The 27,874-nt window shown below is 33.7% G+C and overlaps 1 protein-coding gene across 1 annotated transcript; it reads left to right on the top strand.

Moving 5' to 3' along the window:
• LOC142235752 (uncharacterized) lies at positions 1 to 27,739 on the top strand. Its single transcript, XM_075307011.1, has 6 exons — positions 1 to 110; positions 205 to 750; positions 9,306 to 9,862; positions 18,077 to 18,212; positions 21,994 to 22,368; positions 27,422 to 27,739. Exons 1-6 carry the CDS (start codon positions 99 to 101, stop codon positions 27,737 to 27,739), a joined length of 1,944 nt encoding a protein of 647 aa, XP_075163126.1. The 5' UTR covers positions 1 to 98.
• The last annotated feature ends 135 nt before the right edge of the window (positions 27,740 to 27,874 follow it).

Here is a 27,874-nt window from a genome sequence, read left to right on the forward strand (position 1 = left end):
CAAGTGAAGTGTGTGTTTAAATTTCGTGAATTCTTGGTAATTCGTTTCGATAATCCTTTTTAGTGAAATCGCGGAGAAAACAATTAATTGTGAAAAGAATGAAAATTTTGGTGAGGAATAAAGCAAAAAAAAAAATCCTACGATAAAGTGCTTACAAAATAAAAACTAATCACAAGGATATACTATTGAATGTACCTTTTGTAGATTCTTGTATCTATAATTGCCGCTGTTGCAGCTGTCCCTGGTGGATTATATGGTGGGCATGGTGGCATTTCGTTTGGAGCTCCAGCAATTGGATATGCGGCTGCTGCCCCAGCTATTAGTTATGCTGCCGCAGCTCCTTCTATTAGTTATACGGCTGCGGCCCCTGCTGTATCTTATGCAGCAGCAGCACCAGCTGTGTCATATGCTGCTGCAGCACCTGTAATTTCTGCTAGTACAACATTCGCCGCCGCTCCAGCGATTGCTGCAGCACCAGCAATTGCTGCAGGACCAGCATTTGCTGCAGGACCAGCATTTGCTGCAGGACCAGCATTTGCTGCTGCTCCGGCACTTGCTGCCGCTCCTGCTATTGCAGCCGCCCCAGCTATTGCAGCCGCCCCAGCTATTGCAGCCGCCCCAGCTATTCAAGTTGCGGCAGCACCTGCTGTCGCTGCAGCCCCAGCAGTACAAGTTGCCGCAGCAGCACCTGCTGTTAAATATGTACAAGCGGTCATTCCAGCATCCACAACAGTGTCCAAATACAGTAATGTAAGTTGTAACAAAAATGGAAACATTTTCGAACGAGTGAAACGCTAGTAAAAAAGTTGGAAACTCTCCTAAATTTTACACCTTTCCCGGAAAGACGTACTACCATGATTTAACCCTAGACAGTCATCCTTCGTCTAAATGACGAAGCTTAATTTTATTCTCGATCTAAACTGAATTTAGCTCGATTGGAAAATGATTGATTTTCTTTTTTGTTGTTGTTTTTTTATAATTAAAAATGAACTGAAAACACGTATATGCGGCCGTAAGTTCGGCCAGGCCGAATCTTAAAACAAGGTATCTTAAAACTTCTTAACACTATAGATATAACATTTTGACAAAATTTTCTGTACAAATAAAATTTTGACAAAATTTTCTATACCAATAAAATTTTGACAAAATCCTCTACAGAAATAAAATTTTGACAAATTTTTCTATAGGAAAAAAATTTTGAGAAAATTTTCTATAGAAACAAATTTTTGACAAAATTTTCTATAGAAATAAAATTTCTATAGAAATAAAATTTTGATAAAATTTTCTATAGAAATAACATTTTGACAAAATTTTCTATACAAATAAAATTTTGATAAAATTTTCTATAGAAATAACATTTTGACAAAATTTTCTATACAAATAAAATTTTGACAAAATTTTCTATACAAATAAAATTTTGACAAAAATTTCTATAGATATAAAATTTTGACAAAATTTTCTATAGAAATAAAATTTTGACAAAAATTTCTATAGATATAAAATATTGACAAAATTTTCTATAGAAATAAAATTTTGACAAAATTTTCTATAGGAAGAAGATTTTGACAAAATTTTCTATAGAAATAAAATTTTGGTAGATTATTTTTGGCGATATGGACCAATTTTTGTGTGATTGGCGATCCGCTATATATAACTATGGCTGTTAGCGGCCATATATTATCGCAATGTACCAAATTTCAACCGAATCGGATGAATTTTGCTCCTCCAAGAGGTTCCGGAGGTCAAATCTGGGGGAATGATTTATAGGGTGCTATATATAATTATGGACTGATATGGACAAATTTTTGCATAGGTGTTAGATACCATATACTTAGACCTCGTTCCAAATTTCAACCGAATCCGATGAATTTTGCTCCTCCAAGAGGCTCCAGAGGTCAAATCTGGGGATCTGTTTATATGGGGGCTATATATAATCATAAGCGTCCTCTGTAAATTTCAAGTAAATTGGAAAAGTTCAATTGTTTCACTGTACGTACTTATGGGAGGTGGCCATTTATTTTTCCCTGAACAAATATTAAAAATTCAGGTACTATCATATAAATTTTATAACCTCCCCCAGGTTCTCCGTAAATTTCCAGTAGGTCGGAGAAATTTAGTTTTTTCACGTTATCGAAAAATATCCAGACGCCCCCTTCATCCTTCCTTGACAATTTCAACGAAATCGTATAATTTTGGTCCAACAGTCAGGCAAGGTTGGAGGTCCAACCATTCAAATATGAAAAAATTAGGTATCCTATATTAATTTCATAACCTCGTCGCTTGTTCTCTGTAAACCTCAAGTAAAACACACTGTACTTAAAAAAAAAGTTGTCCCCTCCACGGACAAATATCGTAAAATAAAGTTGCGGATCTTTGTATAGACATAACCTTTCACCCAAATTTCCCCCAAATCAGAGAACTTTGGTCAAATTTTGAACAAGGAAGAAAGAAATTTCGTTTATCAAAAAATTTCGTTCCGGATGGAAGTATATTTTTATTGTTTTCTTTTTTTAACCAATTAAACAAGATTAGGGACAATCGTTGTATCGTATGTAATAAATTCAGCTTGATTGGATTTGATATACTTTACAAATTATAATGTCGTTTGTTAAATTTTTGTTGTTATGCCTTAAGCTGAGTACTATGTTCAGTTTTCAAGCTAAAAACCAGCTTTTTTTCACGGTTACTTTTCTTAATTAATTAATTTAGTAATATAAAATGATTATCAATCAATTCATTGGATCTTTTCCATCCATTATTTGCTAAGACTTGATAAAAATATAATAATCTTCATAAATATTTTTGTACTTTTAATTTAGTGTTTTGGTGAAAAAACCGAACATAGTACTCACCTTTAGGTATTGCAAACCTAAACCTACACTCAAAGAAAAAATACTTTCTTTCCTTATAATTAAGTGATTTCACTTAAAAATATATCATAACATGAAAGAACAAATGTTTGGGCTAAGGTCAACTTGACTTGAAAAATTCAGAAAAATTCTTTAAAATTAATGAAATTGTCTTTAAATTTGTTGTCTTTTTGCATCTTGACTACAAAGCAAAAAATCGTTCAAATATAGGACATGTTTTCAACACTTTATTTTAAAGACGTTTTTTACTTGAAACATAGCATAATTTCTACTGGAAGTCGAGTCTGAATTTCGAAAATAAAGTTGTCGTTAATTCGGGTTTAAAGCACTTTGATAACATATGAAGACAAAAAGCTGAAAAAACGAAAAATTAAAATGTGCTTCCTAGAAGCAAGTACACAAACCCCAAATTTAAAAGAAAATTGTGTCTTAAAGTATCCTCACTTGTATTCTCCGCTTCTTTGGCTCGGAATCAATACCAAAATTTTTAAAGTACAGACAAAATCTTTGGAACCGGGCAAGCTTTTTTTCAGTGCAGGCTTACTCTTAAAATGCTTTCAGCTGCTAAGTTAAATTAGGATTGTTTTTAATTGTGTCAAATATTAAAAATGCCCTTTCAACAGAAGCGTTTAAAAAAGATAAGGAAAATAATGCTATTGCATACTTGAATAATATTATTATTCAACCGTCGAACGGAACAGACGTGTTTTTTAATAGCGGATAAAATCATCGTAATAAGTACCTACTACGAATTTCAAGTGTGGTGGAATATTAGGCCACCATGCAGAGAAATTCAAAGACATCCACTGGGTTGCTAACTTCAGGGCCCAGTGGACGGGTATCGACTGGAGTTATAAATTTGGGCAATGACCAAGAGTTAGGCCCAATTAGTCGACCTGTAGACGGGTCGACAGGTGGCGACAATTTGACAAGTCGAACCTTTTCCAAGGTAACGGCATCAAAAGGAGGTAATCCCTCACGAAAGAGATACAAGGAACGCAGAAATGCTTTGTTTATCCTAAAGAAATTAGGATCAGTCGACCCAAGCACGTTGTCGGCTAAACAAAGCGATTCCTTAAAATGGGCTCAAGGAATTCATGAGTCTGGAAAAGGGAACGATCACCGGATGAGCTGCCATCCTCCAAAAGGGATCAACGATCGTTTGCCTCAGTTGCTAAAGACAGCCTTGTGATGGCTATCATAAATAAAGGAGCATTGGACGGTATGGTTCCAAAGCAAAAATGGGGGGAAATTGAGAATGCTTTGTCTGGCGTCTACTCACAGGTGCTGGAAAAGTTTCCCGGCCCAGATCCTCGACACCAAGAGGCTGGTTGGTATCAAGGACGATTTAAGCTAGTCGCATTTGAGGACCAGAGGTCTATAGAATGTTTTAAAGCTGCTCTGATACTAATTGGTGAAGTTTGGGAAGGAGCTGCTCTAGAGTTAGTCGAGAAGAAAGACATACCGGCTAGACCTAGAGCACATGCGTGGATACCTGCAAACCCTCCTGACCCTGAATCTATTTTAAATAGACTGAAACAATGCAATCCAGATCTTCCAACAGCTGATCGGAAGGTTGGCCGTTTGGATGAAGTGGATGGACCAAGACGGCATGCAGTGTTTATATTGAACACTCAGTCTTTGCCACATCTAGCAAAGTCTCAGGGCCGTGTATGTTATGGCTTTCATTATATAAAAACGATCAGCTAAAGGATTCAGAAATGGACAAGCCTCTGTCTGAATCAGAAGTAAGCGGATCCTCTTGCGAAGTCGAGGGAGATACCAAAGTTGAAGACATGGATAGACACCGTATGCGAGAGGAGGTTTCTATTGCCTCAGAACTCACCAAAGTTGAACCTATGGTTATGGCGAGAGTCACCGAGATCTCTGAAGAGGACATTCTTGCTGACTCGATTGAAGCGGCTGATGTGACGGTTGTTGAAAATCTCGATGGTCCTAAGGATCCTCCAGATAAATCTTCATCATTGTAAGGCTGCATGTGCTGCCTTAAAAGTTCTCCTGATGAAAGGGGACATAGATATAGTTCTTATTCAAGAACCATATGTTTATAGAAACAAAATATGTGAATTAAGTACTCCGGGGTTCAAACTATTGCAGTATACTGGTAATGATGTAAATCGAGCCTGTATAATTGCTAAAAACGAGCTCAACTTGTTTCTGCTTCCTTCAATGTGCAATACAGACACTGTCGTTGCCAGTTTAGAAATAGCCAAATACAAATATTGGGTATCTTCGGTCTACATGGGACATGACAGGGAGATGCCTCCATGTGCCGTTAAGACCTTAGTGGAGGAGTCACTGAAAACAAAGACGAAACTCATTATGGGATGCGATGCGAATGCACATCATAGTATATGGGGAAGTAGTGATACTAATGCAAGGGAGAGTCGCTAATAGAGCTTATTTTGCGTACTAATCTGGTAGTTTGCAACAAGGGAGATGCCCCAACCTTTGCCACTAAAAACAGGCAAGAGGTTTTGGACATCACCTTGGCCTCGCATGAGCTGAATGAAATGATATCTGAGTGGCAGGTTTTAAGTGAACACAGCTTCTCAGATCATCGCTACATCAGTTTCAAATTTGATGTTCATATCACCAAGACCATATTTCCGCCAAATGTTAGGAAAGCTGACTGGAATAGGTATAGGGAATCGTTCAATATGATGATACCGGAAATACCAGAGACAAATATGAGAAATGTGCAAGATATCGAACACGCAGTGGAGCGGATTACTAAGGCCTTCAACATCTCACTGAAAGCTGCATGCCCTACACGCTCACAAAAAATCGCTTCTGTAACATATACTCCCAAACATATTTTGCTTCAAGCATATACATTTTTGGGTATTGCCCAAACATTTATATGTTTGATCTCTACCAATATATAATACGTTTGAAAGCATATTGGTCTAAACAATATATGTTTGGGTAGTCTAAGTTCCAAACATTTTGTATTTTTGCATCCAAATTCAATAATGTTGTCTTCCAAAAAACAATATGTTATTATGTGAACATATAATATGTTTGGAAGCATTTTGCACCCAAAAATATTATATGCTTAAAAAAATTCTCCCAAACAATATTGTGCTCAAAATTTTATTTATTTATTTATTTATATATTTACAATCATAATGAATTATGAAAATAAACAGGTAATAAGGTGCTAACAACATAGGTTTTCGACCTGAATGCTCTAAATTTTGTTTCTGCCCAATTGTATATTCCCCCACATTTTTCTCACTTCCACGAGATTTTTTAGTTCTTAGCACCTTTTTCTGTAATACAAACATTGTAGAAGAAATTATTCAATTGTATGATTTTTTTTATTTTAATTTTACCTTTTGCCGGACGGGGATTCGAACAGCGGACCACTCAGTTTGTAAGGATCAAAGAAGTAGCTGATCAATTGCCCAAGGAAAAATAAAATGTTAATTTTGTAATAACAAGCAACAACCACCAACTCAATTCAATATCGCTCCTTGTTAAATAGCGCTCCAAGCTACTAAACACATATATGTTTATAGGCTATTTCTAAATTAATATATGTTTGCATCCAAGCATATTATATTTACAAACATTTTATGTCCCAAACATAATATGTTCTAACATATTAACATATATGTCCCAAACATGTTATGCTAGTTTATGAACATTATATGCTTGCACTCAAAAATATTGTGTTTAAAAATTTGTGTTCCAAACATATAATGTTTATATCCAAACATATGAAAAACAGTCTTTTTCATCCGTGTAGAGAAAAGCCAAGGGAAAAAAAATCGACCACCATGGTGGTCTACGGAATTAAGTAATATGAGGAAATCCTGCAGGAAGCCCTTTACTCCGGCGGAGTTACAAGCAGTAACTGACAAAATTATCCCCTGGTTGTCGGCGATATCTAAAGGATGTATCAACTTATCATATATCCCAGGAAAGTGGAGGGAAACAAAAGTCGTTTTCATACCTAAAGCGGGAAAAGCCTCTCACTCGAGGGCGAAGGATTTCCGACCAAAGCTTATCCTCACTCCTACTTAAGACTCTGGAGAAGATGATAGATATTTATCTTAGAACTAGCATCGATTCAAGTTTGTTCTCGAAACGACAGCATGCATACACGAAGGGCAGGTCTTCTGAGACCACACTATGTGAACTAGTCAGCTTTATTGAAAGCTCACTATCTGTCAAAGAATACGCAATCGTGGCGTTTCTAGATATCGAAGGGGCGTTCAATAATGTACATCCGAGCTCGATATTAAATGCACTGACAACTCTGAATGTTGATCCATGTATACTCAGGCTGTTAGACGAACTGCTAATGAAGAGACGTATTTCAGCCACACTAGGACAAGCAAACATACAAAGGTATGTGAACAGAGGCACTCCCCAAGGAGGAGTTCTATCACCTCTTCTATTTCCTTAGGGGGTATTGAAATTCCCTTTGGTGAGTGTGCAAAATACCTTGGCGTTATTTTGGACAGGAAGCTGAACTTTAAGCTTAATATTGAAGAAAAGCAACGGTAGCTTTGTACTCGTGCAAAAAGGCAATAGGAAAAAAGTGGGGACTAAAACCAAAAATTGTGCATTGGCTACACACGGCAGTGGTTAGACCTATAATGCTATATGGTGTTGTAGTCTGGTGGCCGGCACTTCAGAAACCGACTTGTTTAGATAAAGTTCAGCGTATGGCGTGTTTGTGTATTTCAGGCGCATTCAGCAAGACAGGAACAAATTCCCTTAATGTCATGCTGCATATATTGCCTTTAGACATTTTGGCCAAACAGTCAGCTGCAACAACGGCTGTGCGGTTGCGCGAGCTATCGCTGTGGTCGGAAAAAATGTACGGTCACAGTTCGGTCCTCAAAATAATGCCAGATGTGCCTAATGTAGTGGATTACACTTTGGCGAGTCCACTTTTCGACAAAAAGTTTGAGACTCTAATCCCCAACAGTGAGGCGTGGTGCACACAGACCCCGGGGAATAAAGAATATATAGATTTCTACACTGATGGCTCCAAATTGGATGGACTAGTGGGGTTCGGAGTATATTCTAATGATCTGGAACTTCGAATAGCGAAAAGATTACCTAATCACTGTAGTTTTTCAGGCTGAAATATTAGCAATAAGAGAGGTGGCGAATTGGCTGAGAAGTAATGTTCCAAAAAATGTCGGCATTAATATATACTCAGACAGTCAACCTGCAATAAAATCCTTGGACTCTGTGTTCCTCAACTCGAAAACGGCCATCGACTGCCGCAAATCTCTCAATGAGATAGCTGAGCAATAGAATATTCACCTAATATGGGTGCCTGGCCATAGGAACATACCGGGGAACTGTGAAGCGGATGAGTTGGCAAGGCTAGGGACTACCTTACATATTCCAGGGGAACTAGAATCTGTTGGTATATCTCTGGCTACCTGCAAGCTCTTACTGCGTGAGAAGGCTGTTATGATGGCAAATGTTCGATGGGAGAATTGCAAGGGTTGTAACGACACCAATCAAATATGGCCCCATTTCAACTTAAACCGCACACTAGATATGCTAATGTTCTCGAGACGTCAGATATCACTCTTGATATCTGCTATAACGGGTCGCTGCGTGATAGAAGATTTTGCAAAAACTATTGGCGCGAAGTATAATGACTATTGTATGAGCTGTCATGATGCGAAGGAAAATGAATCAATAAAACACCTCTTGTGTGAGTGTCCTGCATTTTGTGTAAAGCGCAAGCAACTTTTAGGAGCATATAGCTTCAGATTACTGGCGGATCTGGAAAACGTTAACTTAAGCAGTCTGCTAATGTTTTTGGAACAATCTGGTTGGTTCAGCGAAGAAAAATAATCGAGGAGGTTCAGCGGTTAAAACTAGAAGTGCCCATATGTAATAGGTACTTTTAGTTAATGTGGTATCACAATGGACTGAATAGTCTAAGTGAGCCTGAATCTTAATCGGGCTGCCACTTTAACCTAACCTAACCTAACCGTACTTGCTTGTATTTACGATCTTCTTGGTGACTTCCCTCATTTTTTTCTCAAAATTCATGTCAGAATTGTTCCGAATTTGCTTGAGAATTGGTCCAGTTTATAAGGTCTAAGATATTTTTTTTTTACCCCCAAAAATCCCCCTAAATAAATTTTACCCCTAAATAAATCCCCCTAATCGTGAAAAAACCCCTAAATTTGGGGGAAAATCCCTAACCTGGCAACACTGTCACCCACAAAAATCTGCGCTGATTCGGTTGTTTTGTAAGCAGTTGGTACTGCCTCTCTCCCTTTACAATCCTGCTGAAGTAGTGCTCCATTTTTTGCTGGGATTCAACTTTAATGTCTATCAGTTAGGGGTTACCATAATACCAATGAAAATAAGTTGTTATTTAGTTGTACTGTTAATGAAAAATATTTATCCTTTTTTTAAATATAGTTCGTTAGTCACCCACCAACTGCTAGAGTAATCAAAGTAGCTGCAGCTCCTGCTATTGCTGCTGCTCCTGCTATTGCTGCTGCTCCGGCCATTGCTGCTGCTCCTGCTATTGCTGCTGCTCCAGCCTTTGCTGCTGGTCCGGCCTTTGCTGCTGGTGCGGCCTTTGCTGCTGGTCCGGCCATTGCTGCTGGTCCGGCCATTGCTGCTGCTCCTGCCATCTCCTATGCTGCTCCTGCTGTTGCAGCTGCTCCTGCAATTAGTTATGCTGCTGCTGCACCAGCCGTTTCCTATGCTGCTCCTGCTGTTGCAGCAGCTCCTGCGGTAAGTTATGCTGCTGCTGCTCCTGCTATTTCCTATGCTGCTCCAGCTGTAGCTGCGGCCCCTGCCATAAGTTATGCTGCTGCTGCTCCTGCTATTTCCTATGCTGCCCCAGCTGTCTCATATAAGACTATTGCTGCTGCCCCAGCCTTAAGTTATGCTGCTGCTGCTCCTGCTATATCCTTAGGTTATGGTTATGCTGGTGGTTACGGTTTTGGATTGGGTAAAGGCCATCACAAGTAGATGAAGTCCATTTTTTTATAATTCAGAATAATCTAGCCATGTCAAAGGATGTACATGTTGATTTGGATGATGATATGATGAATTTTCTTTTTGGATTTATTTATTTTTATTGGGGAAAAATTACTGAAACTGAAACCAAAAATTACAAAATATATTTTTAATTTTTTTAGGAATTAATATTTTGGGTAGAATATCCCAATATAAGAAAATATTTCTTAAAAATGTATATTCATTTGTTCAATATTCAGATCGACATATATGATGATATCTGATCGATATTATTTACTAAATTAATATAATATGCAACATTTTTTTAATATCTTAATTAAACGATCTATATGGGGAAATTTGAAAAAAATATACGGCGGACACACAAAAAGAACGAGTAATTAATCAAAGCTATACCTTATTTTTATTGCTACAACCATAATTTTAATGGACATTTTAAAACAATATTATAGTAAAATATTTTTTTTTATTCATGAAATCACTGTTAACAATTTGGGAGTACATGAGCATGATGTAAAAATTGTCATAGGATATTACAGGAATTATATTGGTCGCTCTCAAACTAATTATAACTTTTTAATTTATTTACAATTTTAATTTTTGACATCAACAACTTTTAATTGATTAAAAGAAGTTGATGTTATTAAATGTTTAAATCGAATTTTACTATGAATGATTAATTAAATCAATTATTTTTTTTAATTAAACATATCTAATTAAACTATTATTTTGGAAAGTGAGGGTTTCTGTTTATATTTTCCTTTTTGTATAAGAATTTCTATAAATATTTGTAAACAAACATTGCTTGATAATAACATGGAATGCCAATATTTCAATTAAAAATTATGAAAAGAAAAATACAAAAACTATAAATTCTAACCTAGTTTTATATACATTTTGACTATGGATTATTTTGTTGTAAATTTCATTTTATTTGCAGTAAAAAATAATGAAATATCCAAATTGGTTAGCTGTCTAAAATTTTAATTTTATGTAAATCATGTCATGTATGATCTCTTTACAATATTTACTTACAAACTGTTTAATATTTAATTTTTATTCTATTATTCTAATAAAAGTGCAATGAAGTTATTGACTTCACAAAAATTGAACTTAAATGGAAATTGTCTGGGGATATCAAAACCGATGTTAGTTTAATAGATTTCTTAATGGCTTCACTAAAAAAATATTTACGTGATATTGAAGATTACGCAAACTAAATTTACACATTTATATTTATACTATATTAAATTTTTATAATGAAACTTCGAAATGTGGGTTATTAAAGATTTATAGTCAGTAACAGTGCTTGATATAAACGAAATTGACTGATTTTTGGATAAAATATTATTTTTTTATTGCCAAAAATAACAATTTTGTAACAAAAACTGTTGGAAGGAATTCAAAAACTCTAACAAAAGAAGAACGTGGAGTCGAGTATAAACATACATAAATAATTTTATAATATAAACATAAATTTATTTAGGCGTGAACAGTTTTTCACTAGCATTTAACACCATTGCTCTAAAATGCCTTTTATTTTTCTTTAATAATTCATTAAAAAAAAATAAACTTTTTAAATTGTTCTAGCTGCAAAACTCGAACTTAATGTCCGCTTTTATATTTGAAGGTGTCCGTCAACTCCTCGTGGACTACTTATTAATAAGGAGGAACTAAACTTTGTTTTTATACATTTTACTGTGTAATTTTTCACTATTTCCCCCTTATTTCATTTTACTGTCCCAACTCTAAAAAGAGTATAGTGCCCTTTCGTTATTATACCATAAACCACATAGTGGTCAGGGTATAATAAGTTTGATCGGCCAAAAAATGTGCCTACCAGAAATATTGATTTTAGACCCCATAAAATATATACCGATCGACTCAGAATCACCTCCTGAGTCGATCTAGTGCTTGGTGTCCGTCCGTCTGTCCATGTATTTGTTGTTCACAGGATTCCGGTCGCAATTATTAACCGATTTTGATGAAATTTGGTACAGTGAGTTTTTTGGGCACAAGGACGAACGCTATTGAATTTGGAAAAAATCGGATCAAAGTTAGATATAGCTCGCATATATATGTATCGCCCGATTTCGACAAATGGGGTCACGTTGCGCGTTTTTTCAAACGCATCGTCACCAAATTTGGCAAAAAGTAATCTTTTCCATAGCCCTTTAAGTCTGCAAAATTTCATCGAAATCGGTTCAGATTTAGCTATAGCTCCCATATATATGTACCGCCCGATTTTTCTAAATTTGGCCATAAAACCCTTATTTATCAACCGATCTGACCCAAATTTGGCTAAATGTAGTCTTCTATAGCACTATCTATATGTGCAAAAAAACATCGAAATCGGTTCAGATTTAGCTATAGCTCCCATATATATGTACCGCCCGATTTTTCTAAATTTGGCCATAAAACTCTTATTTATCAACCGATCTGACCCAAATTTGGCTAAATGTAGTCTTCTATAGCACTTACTATATGTGCAAAAAATCATCGAAATCGGTTCAGATTTAGATATAGCTCCCATATATATTTATAGCCCGATTTTCCCAAATTTGGCCATAGAATCCTTATTTATTAACCGATCTTACTAAAAGTTGGCTAGATTCAGTCCTCTATAGTACTAACTATATGTGCAAAATTTCATCGAAATCGGTTCAGATGTAGATATAGCTCCCATATATGTATCACCCGATTTTGAAAAATTCGCCCCCAATAACCTTATGTTTGACCATACAGGCCTCATTTCTTAACTGATCTTACTCAAATCTTGCACAAGGTAACCTTTTGTGATATTAATCAAACCCGCAAAATATTATGCAAATTGGTTCAGATTTAGATATAGCTTCCATATATATGCATCCCTCGATTTTCCCAAATTTGGCCATAGTACTCTTATTTATTAACCAATGTTACTCAAATTTCAAATTTTGATGTACTAGCCGATCGTACTTATCGTACTTGTAGCTCTTACATAAGAATATTGCTAGATTTTACAAATTTTTATTTATTACCCACACTAATTTAACGATTTTCTCTTTTTTAATAATGGGCTCAATATTAGTGGCATACTAACTCCGTAGGCGCAATATCAACACAGCCAGTGTTGCTAGAAGGAGGGGAAATTCCCTATATGTAGGGGTTTTCTAATATTTAGCATCTTGTAGGGACGTAGGACCACAATGTAGGGCATTTTCACTCAACACAATTTGTAATAATTTTTACATTTTGGTGGCTCTAGAGGAGGAAATTAGAAGCCGGCAAGGCTTGATCTTTAACAATGTGTGGTAAACTTTATTCCTGTAGAGAATTTTGTCAACATTTTATTTCTATAGAACATTTTGTCAAAATTGTACTTCTATAGAAACTTTTTTCAAAATATTATTTCTATTTTCAGGATTGGTCCAAACAAAATATTGTTTGTATTGTTCAAACATTTTATATTTCACCTTAGGCATACACTGGTAGAAAAAAATTTAATGAAATTTTCTTTGTGTGGATATATTTTTAAGGCGCCAATTGGTTTCTTCTATTATTTTACTTGCAGCATACTTTCTTGGTCTCTCTTTCTAAACACATATATGTTTATAGGCTATTTCCAAATTAATATATGTTTGCATCTAAGCATATTATATTTACAAACATTTTATGTCTCAAACATAATATATTCTAACATATTAACCTATATGTCCCAAACATGTTATGCTAGTTTATGAACATTATATGCTTGTACTTAAAAATATGTGTTAAAAAATTTGAGTTCCAATCATATATTTTTAACACCCAAACATATGAAAAACAGTCTTTTTCGTCCGTGTAGACATCACAATTATTATTCGATCGTCGTGAATTTGGAAATCTATATATTCCTAATATACACCAGTCTCCCCATTTAACCTCTTGAGGGAATGTGCATCTAAATTACACGAAACTACACTCAAAAAAAAAAATGAACTCTCTATTTCATTAAAGCCTATTTAACTTTATTGTAGTTCATGGAACTATTATAAAGTTTCCTTTATTATAATAACTTTTTGCGTACGTTAGTTAAATTAACTAAAAGACGCGAAAAAATTATACACAAATTAAGCATAAAAATTTCCTAAATTCGTATTTCTCACAACATAACGGTTGGCTGATAAGTCCCCGGTCTAACAAAGAAAAACACATTTTTTTGTCAAAATTCGTTTTTAATATTCAACATAGTTCCCTTCAAGTGCGATACAGCGATTATAACAAACTTCCAATTTGTTGATACCATTTTGATAGTACTCCTTCGGTTTTGCCTCAAAATAGGCCTCAGTTTCGGCGATCACCTCTTCATTGCAGCCAAATTTTTTCCCTGCGAGCATCCTTTTGATGTCGGAGAACAAGAAAAAGTCGCTGGGGGCCAGATCTGGAGAATACGGTGGGTGGGGAAGCAATTCGAAGCCCAATTCATGAATTTTTGCCATCGTTTTCAATGACTTGTGGCACGGTGCGTTGTCTTGGTGGAACAACACTTTTTTCTTCTTCATATGGGCCGTTTTGCCGCGATTTCGACCTTCAAACGCTCCAATAACGCCATATAGTGACTATTATATGTCGTTGATGGTTTTTCCCTTCTCAAGATAATCGATAAAAATTATTCCATGCGCATCCCAAGAAACAGAGGCCATTACTTTTCCAGCGGACTTTTGAGTCTTTCCACGCTTCGGAGACGGTTCACCGGTCGCTGTCCACTCAGACGACTGTCGATTGGACTCAGGAGTGTAGTGATGGAGGCACGTTTCATCCATTGTCACATATCGACGGAAAAACTTGGGTGTATTACGAGTTAACAGCTGCAAACACCGCTCAGAGTCATCAACACGTTGTTGTTTTTGGTCAAATGTGAGTTCGCGCGGCACCCAGTTTGCACAGAGCTTCCGCATATCCAAATATTGATTAATGATATGCCCAACACGTTCCTTTGATATCTTTAAGGCCTCTGCTATCTCGATCAACTTCATTTTACGGTCATTCAAAATCATTTTGTGGATTTTTTTGATGTTTTCGTCGGTAACCACCTCTTCAGAGATGGTCTGTATCAAACTCTTTTAGGTTTGCGACTGTCGCAAAGTTGTAAACGTCACATACGCGTCGTAAATGTAGAAAAAGTAACAAAAGTCGCAAACTGAAAATACTTTAGTCGCGTCAGCTAGGCCGCGAATTCGATAATATCCAAGACGATGGTATGTGCGAAGAAGTTTCAATTCTTAGGAATGTTCACAATTTTCGGTTTTAGTCCCCACATTTTCCCTATTGCCTTTTGCACGAGTTCGGGGTAACCGTGGATTTTCTCGTCCTTTCTTAACTTTAAGTTCAGTCTCCTGTCCAATATAACCCCAAGGTATTTTGCACACTCACCAACGGGAATTTCGATACCACCTAAGAAAATAGGCTTGATCATGGGAAAACTTTCACAAATTTCGGCAGAAACTCACAGCGAATGCTGTCAAACTAAATTAAAAAATGTTCAGGATTTCTTCTATTCAAAATTTGGTTTTCTACAGCAGGTTTACGACTTTTGCGACATACGTATTATACCGTCGCAAATGTATGTCGCAAAAGTCACAGTTTGTGACAGGCCAACCCTGCACCTCTTTCGGGCGTCCACTGCGTTCACCGTCCTCCGTGCTCATTTCACCACGCTTGAATTTTGCATACCAATCAATTATTGTTGATTTCCCTGGGGCAGAGTCCGGAAACTCATTATCAAGCCAAGTTTTTGCTTCCACCGTATTTTTTCCCTTCAGAAAACAGTATTTTATCAAAACACGAAATTCCTTTTTTTCCATTTTTTTTCACAATAACAAAAGTTGCTTCACAAAAGACGCTCTATCTCACAAACTAATTGACTTACAGACGTCAAATTTTGACACGAATCATTTTAAGGTTGGTACTATATAAAAATAATATGCATTTAATACTAGCGACGCCATCTATGTATCAAACCGGGGACTTATCAGCCAACCTTAGTTCATTATTTCTTTAAACTTGTAAATTTTACTAGAAATGTGTTCATCATGAACTTCGTATGTCACTAAAGACATTCTTGCAATTTTGAACTCCAATTTTATCCTTCAAACTGCAAAATTTTCTTTAAATTTAAATTTTCTTAAATTTGTCGAAAAATGTTTACTTATTTTTGTGATATCGGCGTGATGCCAGCGTTTGTAATACTGTTTGGTTAAAATTTTTTAAAAATATTAAAAATTTTCTAAAATTAAATGAAAGTTTTCCTTCCTGGTGGGTTCATTGTTTTTTCAGTGTAGAAGTGAAATTTCCCGAGTTTCTCCTCGTACTCATTCGAGTAATGGGGGGTACACATTTATAGAATTTAGATTTCAAATCATATGAAAGGTGTTATTCTACGACATTTTCGAGCACACTATGATGCGATATTTAAGATTCCTCTAATACTCAGGCTCTTATAAATTCAGAATCTGATGTAGCCTCCATAAGAAGAAATTTTAAATATAACTTCGGGAAGATTACGATTTGAACCCATCTGCTAGGGAGAATATCTGTCATCAAATCCACCTGGAATTCTATATAGGTTCAATTAACCAGCTACGATGATGAGTTTTCAAAAGGAAACTATTATATCGGCCGGACCGAACTTAATGACGTGTATACTTGTTACTTGTACAAACAGCATGTGGAAAAAAAATAATTCTGAGAGCCCACCTCAATTATTGAAAAAGCTTTATAAGTTTGTTCTGAAAGCTTGATTCTTGAATGGTAACCAAACTTCCTTATGGAAATAAACGCTATTTGGCCTTTAATATCTGTGAGAAAAAAAAATACAAAAAGGAATCTGAACTACACTGAAAAAAAGCATGCCTGGTTTCAAAGATTTTGTCTTTACTCAAATGATGTTGGCATTGATTCCGAGCCATTCGTTTACGTTATTGCAACCAATTCATGCATTATAGATGCATGAAAGTTAGTGCTGTTTTCCTTCACGCCAACAATGCTATACTCAAGATTATATATCACTTCACAGCAATATTTCTATTAAAATGAGCAATTATATAAGCGCTATGTAGAAGGTGCTCTAAATCGGGACATCGCCAACAAAAATCAGCGCTGATTCGGTTGTTTTGTAAGCAGTTGGTACTGCCTCTCTCCCTTACAAACCTGCTGCAACAGTGCTCCATTTTTGCTGGGTACTTTAAAACAACATTGAGAATTAAATCGAATCTACTTTGGGAGTTAGAGTTTGGTGCCGTTTTCGAATATCCTCTGTAGAGAAGAACATCGGTAGTCAAAGGTTTAAAGATGGATTTATAGAAGGTAACATTGGATGAAACTAGACTAGGTGGCCGATAAGTATTGCAACCAACTTCAGGTTGCTATGATTTCTAAACCGCTCCTCTGATAGCTGACTGATTTCTTCCAGTGGTAGTTCGTTTTATTGCTTACGATTTCAAGCTGTTGTTTTATATTTGGCTGAAGAACCACAAGTGGATTTTTCTAGATTATTCCAGCATTTAAATGTGAATAAATATTTTGTTTGTCGCATTGAGCTGAACATAGAATCGGGCAGCACTCAGTGATAAGAGAGAAGTACACCACTGTGGTATTACAATGGACTGAATAGTCTGTCTATGTGAGCATGAAATATCGGGCTGCCACTATACCTAACCTAACCAAATGTCGAGTAATCGACAATTTGTTGTAAAAACAAATTGAAATCTACTATTTGTATTCTTAATTGTCTAATCGACATTTATGTTAGGCAAAATCGACTAATCGAACTTTAAATATAGCTCCTTTTATGCTAAAAATTCTCCAAAAAGTAAAAATTTTCCAAAAAGTAATAACACAGATGTCGCAAAGTCGACTTCTTGATCAAAAATCTACTTTGTTTTTTAAAATATCGAAAAATCTACTTTTCGAAATTTTGATACTTATTACAATCCCTCACGGACGTACACAAAGTGGGACCCGGGTTGTCTAATCGTCCTTTAAATGTTTTCGAAAAACATCTTGGCCAATCAGAGTTAAGGGAAAATTTTCGCCCGGGCCTTTGGAACGGACACTGTAAACAAAGCATGTCCGGTTCTAACGATTTTGTTTGTAAACCAATGATTTTGGTATTGATTCTAATTGATTGACTAAGAAACAAATTTGTTTCAAAAACTCCTTTGAAAATGTATTACTGACAGGGGTTTACTCCCTCCAAGCTTCACCAAGTGGTTTCACCATAATGTGAAGCTTAAGAAGGAGGTCCTTGTCAGCGAGCCTAATCGGCGAGCACCGATAAGCGAGAAATTCACTGCTTGTGGTATCACAATAGTTTCAGTGAGTCTAAAATATTGGGATGCCACGATACCTAACCTAAGGACATAAGCGTAGGAAGGCCTCTGGGGAGGGGACTTAAACCCCCCAGAAAAATTTTAGCCCCCCCCCCAGAATTTGAAACTCTATTTATGATTTTCCATTTTTCAATAAATGTCAATAGTTTTTTTAATTGTTATAAAAATTAAACAAGTATATACAATCGCACAAATTTCCGCTAAAGACTTTCATGAACAATCGAATTACTTGGGTTGTGGTAGCAGTTGCCGATGGCAATGTTTGAAGTCAGATATTTATGAAATAAAGCTGTGGTTGAACTTATGATTGATTTAGTTTAGTCAATTTAATTAAAAAAATAGTAATTGATATTAAAACTATTCTTTCATAAATTAATATCTTAATAATGCTGCGAAAAAGCGTTGCCAAAAAAGTAGTGAAAATGTTCTTTTTGGGTCTAGAAGTGGTGCAAAATTGGCGGAGAAGCAATGAATGTAATATGAGCTTGTCATAGGACAAATGTCCACCGTTTCAACAGTCGTTGCAATGAATTTGCATCACTTCTTAAGGTGAGATCCGAATTCAGTGTTTTGAATGTGAATTAAAAAATTGTTTCCCAAATAAATAACTTTTATATTGTTTTTATGATTTTTAATGCATTCTGACGCTTGTTTGAAACGTTTTTCCTGGAATAATTTCCAAAATTATCGATTTTTCTATAATGGATTTAGCAGTTTTGTGGCAAAATTTGAATAATTTGTACCAATTTATTTATTCTTACTCTTTTTTTAAACTATTTGAAAAAAAAGAAAACAAAAAATTACACATTAAAATATGAAAAAAAAATTAAGTAAAAAAACTTCCTGTGTAGTTAAAATAATTGAGGACATTTTTGGAAGTACTTTTAAAGTTGTTCGTTTAGAACAACTCACAATTTTTTTGCTGGGAAAAGTGTGGAACTACTTTTAGTTGCTTTATTATAAATTGTTTGTCGAGTTATTTTGATGTCTAATTTTTTATTCAATTTTATGAAATAAAACATTAATTGAACCTATAAGTTCAGTCTATAAATTTTAGCTAGGGGGGCTATAGCCCCCCCTAGGAAAATTGTCTAGCTACGCTAATGCCTAAGGACAAGAAATCTTTGTACTCAAAGAAGAGGTTTCTTTTCAGAAGAACAAACAAACTTTTCTGTTGGCCTTACAAAAATTTCCCTTAAAGCAAATGAAAAAGGTTAGAGAAAATCGTAACATCGCATGTCATAAATTTGGGTTTGTTGCTTTAGGAATTTCGTTTGTCTAAAATTTCGTTGCGGAAGAATGTATTTAAATATACCCTATAAATATACCCTATAGGAGTACAATTAGTAGAATAGTCAAGTGTGCTACATTTTATTGAAAACGGTTCAGATTTAGATATAGCTCCCATATATATCTTTCGCCCGATTTTCCGTCATATGACCACAGAATTCAAAGTGGTGCAGGGTATAATATAGTCGGCCCCGCCCGACTTTAGACTTTCCTTACTTGTTATACCCTGCGCCACACTGTGGAACAGGGTATTATAAGTTAGTGCATATGTTTGTAACACCCAGAAGGAGACGAGATAGACACATGGTGTCTTTGGCAATAATGCTCAGGGTGGGTCCCTGAGTCGATATAACCATGTCCGTCTGTCCGTCCGTCCGTCCGTCTGTCTGTGAACACATTTTTGTGATCAAAGTCTAGGTCGCAATTTAAGTCCAATCGCCTTCAAATTTGGCACATATTCCTAATTTGGGTCAGAATAGAACCCTATTGACTTTGGAAGAAATCGGTTCAGATTTAGATATAGCTCCCATATATATCTTTCGCCCGATATGGACTTATATGGCCCCAGAAGCCAGATTTTTGGCCGAATTTGGTTGAAATTTTGCACTAGGAGTACAATTAGTAGTATAGTCAAGTGTGCAAAATTTGATTCAAATCGGTTCGGATTTAGATATAGCTCCCATATATATCTTTCGCCCGATATGCACTTATATGGACCCAGAAGCCAGAGTTTTATCCCGATTAGCTTGAAATTTTGCACAAGGAGTACAATTGGTAGTATAGTCATGTGTGCCAAATTTGATTGAAATCGGTTCAGATTTAGATATAGCTTCCATATATATTTTTCGCCCGATATGGACTTATATGGCCCCAGAAGCCAGAGTTTTGGCCCAATTTGGTTGAAATTTTGCACTAGGAGAACAATCAGTAATATAGTCATGTGTGCCAAATTTGATTGAAATCGGTTCAGATTTAGATATAGCTCCCATATATATGTTTTTCGATTTCCACAAAAATGGTCAAAATACCAACATTTTCCTTGTAAAATCGCCACTGCTTAGTCGAAAAGTGGTAAAAATTACTCTAATTTTCCTACATATATATCGAGCGATAAATCATAAATAAACTTTTGCGAAGTTTCCTTAAAATTGCTTCAGATTTATATGTTTCCCATATTTTTTACTAAAATTGTGTTCCACCCTAGTGCATTAGCCAACTTAAATTTTGAGTCTATAGATTTTGTAGAAGTCTATCAAATTCTGTCCAGATCGAGTGATATTTAAATGCATGTGTTTGGGACAAACCTTTATATATAGCCCTCAACACATTTGACGGATGTGATTTGGTATCGAAAATTTATAGTCGGCCCCGCCCGACTTTAGACTTTCCTTACTTGTTTTTTACTAACATTGTGTTTCACCCTAGTGCATTAGGCGACTTAAATTTTGAGTCTATAGATTTTGTAGAAGTCTATCAAATTCTGTTCAGATCGAGTGATATTTAAATGTATGTATTTGGGGCAAACCTTTATATATAGCCGCCAACACTTTTGACGGATGTGAGGTATCGAAAATTTAGATCTACAAAGTGGTGCAGGGTATAATATAGTCGGCCCCGCCCGACTTTAGACTTTCCTTACTTGTTTTTCTTTGAGTATGTGCTCACGATAATAGTTTTTTCCAGTGTGTGCGAATTTTAAATTAAAATGATATTAGTACTGGCACGAGTCCAACATAATCGAGTCAAAGACATGTGCCCAGTTATATGTTTTTGTCTCGTGGTCGATCCCCAATGGGTTATAACCATATGGACCATAATTTTACCACATAATTTTACCAAGGACATTAGTGTAACAAATGTAAATTTTAGTTTTATGGTTACACCATCCGCTTTACCACAAAAGGAAGTTAAATCAAGTCAGCAATTCTGTTATGTTGTTCAATGTTCAATCTGGTCACATTACGATAAAGATTACAATCCAAAATGGTGCTAATTAAAGCAAATTCTTTGAAGCAAACAAACTTGTGGACATACAACATAGGTTCCACTAATTCACATGGTCACCAAGAGATTGTTTCTTGATCTTATTCGACATCCTCATTAGGAATGAACCAGGCCTAGTGCTAGAGTTTTGGTGTCTTTACCAATGTACTACTAACGGCTGACTAAATATCCAAAATTATCCAAACTCATTAACATTGACATGACTTGAGAGTAGATGGTTGGTTTCTATTAAGGTGAATATGAGTAGAGTGGTATGCCAGCAAAACTCTCTTATATGTACAGATGTCCTATTGTGGATCTGTTATAAAAGTATGGCCAAAACCGATCCGAATTACAGTATAGCATAAAACTTCTTAGCGTTATTTACTCTCCGTTTGAGATCTGAAAAAATATGCAAATTTTGGTAAAGTCCATAGGCATAAGGATTATTTTTATTTCCATCTGTTTAAGATCCCTTTTTATGTATCCTGTAGATCCTTGCCAGTTTAATTGCTGCAATTATTGCAGCACCTGGTGGTTTGTATGCTGGTCATGGGGGAATTTCTTATGCTGCTCCGGCCATAGCTGCAGCCCCGGCTATTAGTTATGCGGCTGCTGCTCCTGCTGTTAGCTATGCAGCTCCGGCTGTTGCAGCAGCTCCAGCGATATCTTATGCCGCTCCAGCAATAGCTGCTGCCCCAGCTATATCATACGCTGCACCTGCTATTGCAGCAGCTCCGGCTATATCATATGCCGCTCCAGCAATAGCTGCTGCTCCAGCCATAGCAGCCGCTCCAGCAATAGCTGCTGCTCCTGCAGTTGTCAAAGCTGTTGCTCCAGTTGCATCCAGTTATGCCACATTTACCTCCGTAAGTTTTCTTTCGATATATTAAAAACCGTTATATACCAAACGGATACATCCCCAACTTGTGGATGGACAACCCAAACACCAACGAAAGGTATGATCGATCTTCATTTTCTAAAGCACGAAAAATACACGCAAAAAATAATTCTTTCCTCCCAAACGAAATTTTAGACAAACAAAGTTCGTTTCTCATTTGCTTTTCGCTGTAAGGAAGTGTATTTGCAAGAATAGTATATACTTTTTGGGTTTAACGTTTATTCTTTTCCAGGATGTAAAAACAATTTCATAAAGACAAACTCAAAAAAAACATTGTTTTCTTGCTAATTGCATTTTCCCTCACATCTTTCTCACATCCACGAGGTTTTTTAGTTCTTAACACCTTTTCCTGTAATACCAACAATGTAGAAGAAATTATACGATTTTATAAATTTTTAAAAAATTTTTTACCTTTCGCCTGGACGGAGAATCGAACCGCGGACCATGCACTTTGTCAGCCAACACACTAACCACTGAGCTATGTACCTGTTATGGTCATCAATAGATAAATATCCATATAAGTTATATTTATATAGCATAGCTTGCGGCGCCCACGAACCGAATAAACAAAGTTTATTTAACAAAAACAAACATTTAGTTTGGCACCGTGGAGCAGTGGTTGCTACGTGCGACTTGCATGCCAAGGGTCGTGGGTTCGATCCCTGCTTCGACCTAAGTTTTTTTACATATATTCCAGAAATGTTCGGAAGATTCCGAAAAAAATGTTCAACATTACATTGTAGTATATTAAATTTTGAACTGTAAAATGTGTCTTATTAAAGACCTAAAGTCAGAAAAGAACAGTGTTTGATATAAACGAAATGGACTGTGTTGTTGTTTCAAAAATAACTTTTTTTATTGAAAAAATAAAAATTTTGTAATTTTCGAAGCAATTTTCGAAGCAATTCAAAAAACTCTAACAAAAGAAAAACGATTGCGGTACACGTTTTCCAAACGTTTTTTTTTTCTTTGCGTGTAGACTCTAGTTCAGTCAGTATGCCAGAAAGATAGAAACATGATTTAGAAGAACATTGTAGCTATTCTACACAATTAATCTTAGGGATTGCAATCGAAATCAAAAAGAGAACTTTTTCAAGATTTGTCAAAGTCGACTTGGCATGTTTTAGACTTTTTCAATATTTGTAAAATTTGTAAAAATCGACTTTGTTAAATTTTTGGGAAAGTGGACATCGAGTTTTCGCCTTTCTTATCATTTGGAATTGTTGTTTTTCGACCATTCGCGTTTTTTAAAAATAGGAAAAGTCAACTTTTCATGTTTTTGATTTTTTCAAAAATTTTCTTTAAAAATCGAAAATTGGTCTCTTCTAAATTTTAAAAAACTAGAAATTTTAAAAAACTTTAAAAAGTCAACTTTTTCAAATTTCCCTTTTTAAAATTTGGAAAAGTTGACTTTTTAATTTTTCGTTTTTTCTAATTTTGGAAAAGGGTTCCTTTTTAAGGTTTCCTTTTTCTAAATTTTGAAAAAGGCGTTTTTCGATCTTTCGAGTTTTGTTTTTTAATTGGAAATGTCGACTTCTCGAAGATTTTGATTTTTCAAAATATGTAAATGTCAACTATTAGAGTTATCGATTTTTTGAAAATTTTTAAAAGTCGACTTTGTAAAAGTGTACTTTTTGGCTTTTCGATTTTGTTTAAACATTTTCAAGTTTTAGAAAAGTCGAATTTTTGAGTCTTTGGCGTTTTCAAATTTTATAATAGCCGACATTTTGACTTTATCAACATTTGGAAATGTCAATTTTTAAATTTTTCGAATTCTTCAAAATTTGAGCCAACTTTTATAGTTTTAGACTTTATTAAGATTTAAAAAGATCGACTTTTCTTGTTTTCAAAAAATGTCACTTTTTTAATTTTGCTGTTAAATTTTGGAAATTTATTTTTCGACATTTCGTCTTTTTAAAGTCCGGTTTACGAGTTTTCCTTTTTTGTTTTTCAAATGTTGGAAAAGTTGACTTTTCGATATTAAATGTTGGAGAATGTGATTTGTTTTGGTATACAAAACGCCGATTTCGACTTTGACAAAAAGTCGATTAGTCGAAATTTCGATTTCCGACTTTTGTATTCCTAATGTGATTGCGACCATCGCTCATGTCACCGTAGGAAAGTGTCCTCCCACATCAGATCACGGTAAATTTGGCTCAATTAGGACGAGCAAGTCTAGCCGTCTCAACTTCAACTTATTCGGAATTGATAGGGCCACATTATCTCCATTGTATAAACCCGCCATATCGGCGTGTCATATTATGTTTGAAACCACAAAAAATTTAACTACTAGCAAATAATAATTGCAAAATTTTATTTCTATAGAAATTTTGTCAACATTTTATTTCAATAGAAAACTTTGTCAAAATTTTATTTCTATATAAATGTTTGTCAAAATTTTATTTCTATTGAAAATTTTGTCAAAATTTTATTTTTATAGACAATTTTGTCAAAATTTTATTTCTATAGAAAATTTTGTCAAAATTTTATTTCTATAGAAAATTTTGTCAAAATTTTATTTCTATAGAAAATTTTGTCAAAATTTTATTTCTATAGAAAATTTTGTCAAATTTTTATTTCTAAAGAAAATTTTGTAATAATTTTATTTCTATAGAAAATTTTGACAAAATTTTAGTTCTATAGAACATTTTTTAAAATTTTGTTTCTATAGAAAATTTTGTAAAAAGTTTTATTTCTATAGAAAATTTTGTCAAAATTTAATTTCTATAGAAAATTTTGTTAAAATTTTATTTCTAAAGAAAATTTTGTAAAAATTTTATTTCTATAGAAAATTTTGACAAAATTTTATTTCTATAGAAAATTTTGTCAAAATTTTATTTCTATAGAACATTTTGTCAAAATTTTATTTCTATAGAAAATTTTGTTAAAATTTTATTTCTATAGAAAATTTTGTCAAAATGTTATTTCTGTAGAAAATTTTGTTAAGGTTTTATTTCTATAGAAAACTTTCCTCTGTCGGTTAAGCTACACTTGTAGTTTAGTCAATGCATGGCTTTAAGCTGAGATCAAAAACAACAATAACGATTGAAGAGAAGCCAAATAATAACAAACAAAAAAAATTTTATTTCTATAGAAAATTTTGTCACAATTTTATTTCTATAGAAAATTTTGTCAAAATTTTATTTCTAAAGAACATTTTGTAAAAATTTTATTTCTAACGAAAATTTTGTAAAAATTTTATTTCTATAGAAAATTTTGACAAAATTTTAGTTCTATAGAACATTTTTTAAAATTTTGTTTCTATAGAAAATTTTGTAAAAAGTTTTATTTCTATAGAAAATTTTGTCAAAATTTTATTTCTATAGAAAATTTTGTTAAAATTTTATTTCTAAAGAAAATTTTGTACAAATTTTATTTCTATAGAAAATTTTGACAAAATTTTATTTCTAAAGAAAATTTTGTAAAAAGTTTTATTTCTATAGAAAATTTTGTAAAAATTTTATTTCTATAAAAAATTTTGACAAAATTTTAGTTTTATAGAACATTTTTTAAAATTTTGTTTCTATAGAAAATTTTGTAAAAAGTTGTATTTCTATAGAAAATTTTGTCAAAATTTTATTTCTATAGAAAATTTTGTCAAAATTTTATTTCTAAAGAACATTTTGTAAAAATTTTATTTCTAAAGAAAATTTTGTAAAAATTGTATTTCTATAGAAAATTTTGACAAAATTTTAGTTCTATAGAACATTTTTTAAAATTTTGTTTCTATAGAAAATTTTGTAAAAAGTTTTATTTCTATAGAAAATTTTGTTAAAATTTTATTTCTAAAGAAAATTTTGTACAAATTTTATTTCTATAGAAAATTTTGACAAAATTTTATTTCTAAAGAAAATTTTGTAAAAAGTTTTATTTCTATAGAAAATTTTGTAAAAATTTTATTTCTATAGAAAATTTTGACAAAATTTTGGTTTTATAGAACATTTTTTAAAATTTTGTTTCTGTAGAAAATTTTGTAAAAAGTTGTATTTCTATAGAAAATTTTGTCAAAATTTTATTTCTATAGAAAATTTTGTCAAAATTTTATTTCTATAGAAAATTTTGTTAAAATTTTATTTCTATAGAAAATTTTGTCAAAATGTTATTTCTGTAGAAAATTTTGTTAAGGTTTTATTTCTATAGAAAATTTTGTAAAAATTTTATTTCTATAGAAAATTTTGACAAAATTTTAGTTCTATAGAAAATTTTGTTAAAATTTTATTTCTATAGAAAATTTTGTCAAAATTTTAGTTCTATAGAACATTTTGTAAAAATTTTATTTCTGTAGAAAATTTTGTAAAAAATTTTATTTATATAGAAAATTTTGTAAAAAATTTTATTTATATATAAAATTTTGTCAAAATTTTATTTATATAGAAAATTTTGTCAAAATTTTATTTCCATAGAAAATTTTGTTAAAGTTTTATTTTTATATTTTTTATTTCTATTTTGACAAAAATTTTTATTGAAATAAAATTTTGACAAAGTTTACTATTAAAATAAAATTTTGACAAAGTTTACTATTAAAATAAAATTTTGACAAAACTTTCTATAGAAATAAAATTTTGCAATATTGCAAATACTGAAATGAACTTCTAAAATAAAATAATAAATCATATCTTTCGAAAAAAAAAAAACATTTTTTTAATGACCACAAAAACTTCAAAATAAGATTTTTTAAAATTTGGTAAATTTTTATTCATATTTTGGCAGATTATTTTTGGCACGAGTGGAAACCGTGGCACCAACCCAGAAATTTCCGAAATTTCTGCATTCACCATCGAGCGAGAATTTTGTTTATTTATGCATTTGTTGCTTTTTTATATATATATATATATATATATATATATATATATATATATATATATATATATATATATATATATATATATATATATATATATATATATATATATATATATATATATATATATATATATATATATATATATATATATATATATATATATATATATATATATATATATAATTATTTTTTTTTGTTTTTTTTTTTTTTCATTTAGGTTGTAAACCGCCCAGCCACTATAAAGACGGTAGCCATTGCTGCTCCTGCACCAGCTGTTAAAATTGCCGCAGCAGCACCTGTGGCCGTTGCTGCTCCCGCGCCCGTAGCTGTTGCTGCTGCTCCTGCCATTTCATATGCTGCGCCTGCTGTTTCTTATGCTGCTCCAGCTGTTTCAGTTGCTGCTGCGCCTGCTGTTTCTTATGCTGCCCCTGCAGTTGCCGCGGCCCCGGCTATATCCTATGCTGCTGCAGCGCCAGCGCTTTCTCTGGGTTTGGGTTATGGTCATGGCTATGGCTATGGAACTTATCACCATTAAATTGAAGAACCACCATCGATCATAAAATTGATGTAAAATCGTTTATTTTTTTTTTTGTATACCCATGTAATAGATATTTAAATTACCTGAAAATAATTTAGAGGATATGTGGAGATGAAAGTGTAGAAATACAAA

This window comes from Haematobia irritans, chromosome 4, assembly GCF_050003625.1.
Source record: "Haematobia irritans isolate KBUSLIRL chromosome 4, ASM5000362v1, whole genome shotgun sequence".
In the NCBI taxonomy this organism is placed as follows: domain Eukaryota; kingdom Metazoa; phylum Arthropoda; class Insecta; order Diptera; family Muscidae; genus Haematobia; species Haematobia irritans.

Bases quoted from the DNA above. Each gene is read 5' to 3' on its own strand.
- LOC142235752 (XM_075307011.1), top strand. The intron at 9,863-18,076 runs GTAGATGAAGTC...TATTACTGACAG, and splicing joins TTGGGTAAAGGCCATCACAA to GGGTTTACTCCCTCCAAGCT. The intron at 18,213-21,993 runs GTGAGTCTAAAA...TGTATCCTGTAG, and splicing joins GTGGTATCACAATAGTTTCA to ATCCTTGCCAGTTTAATTGC.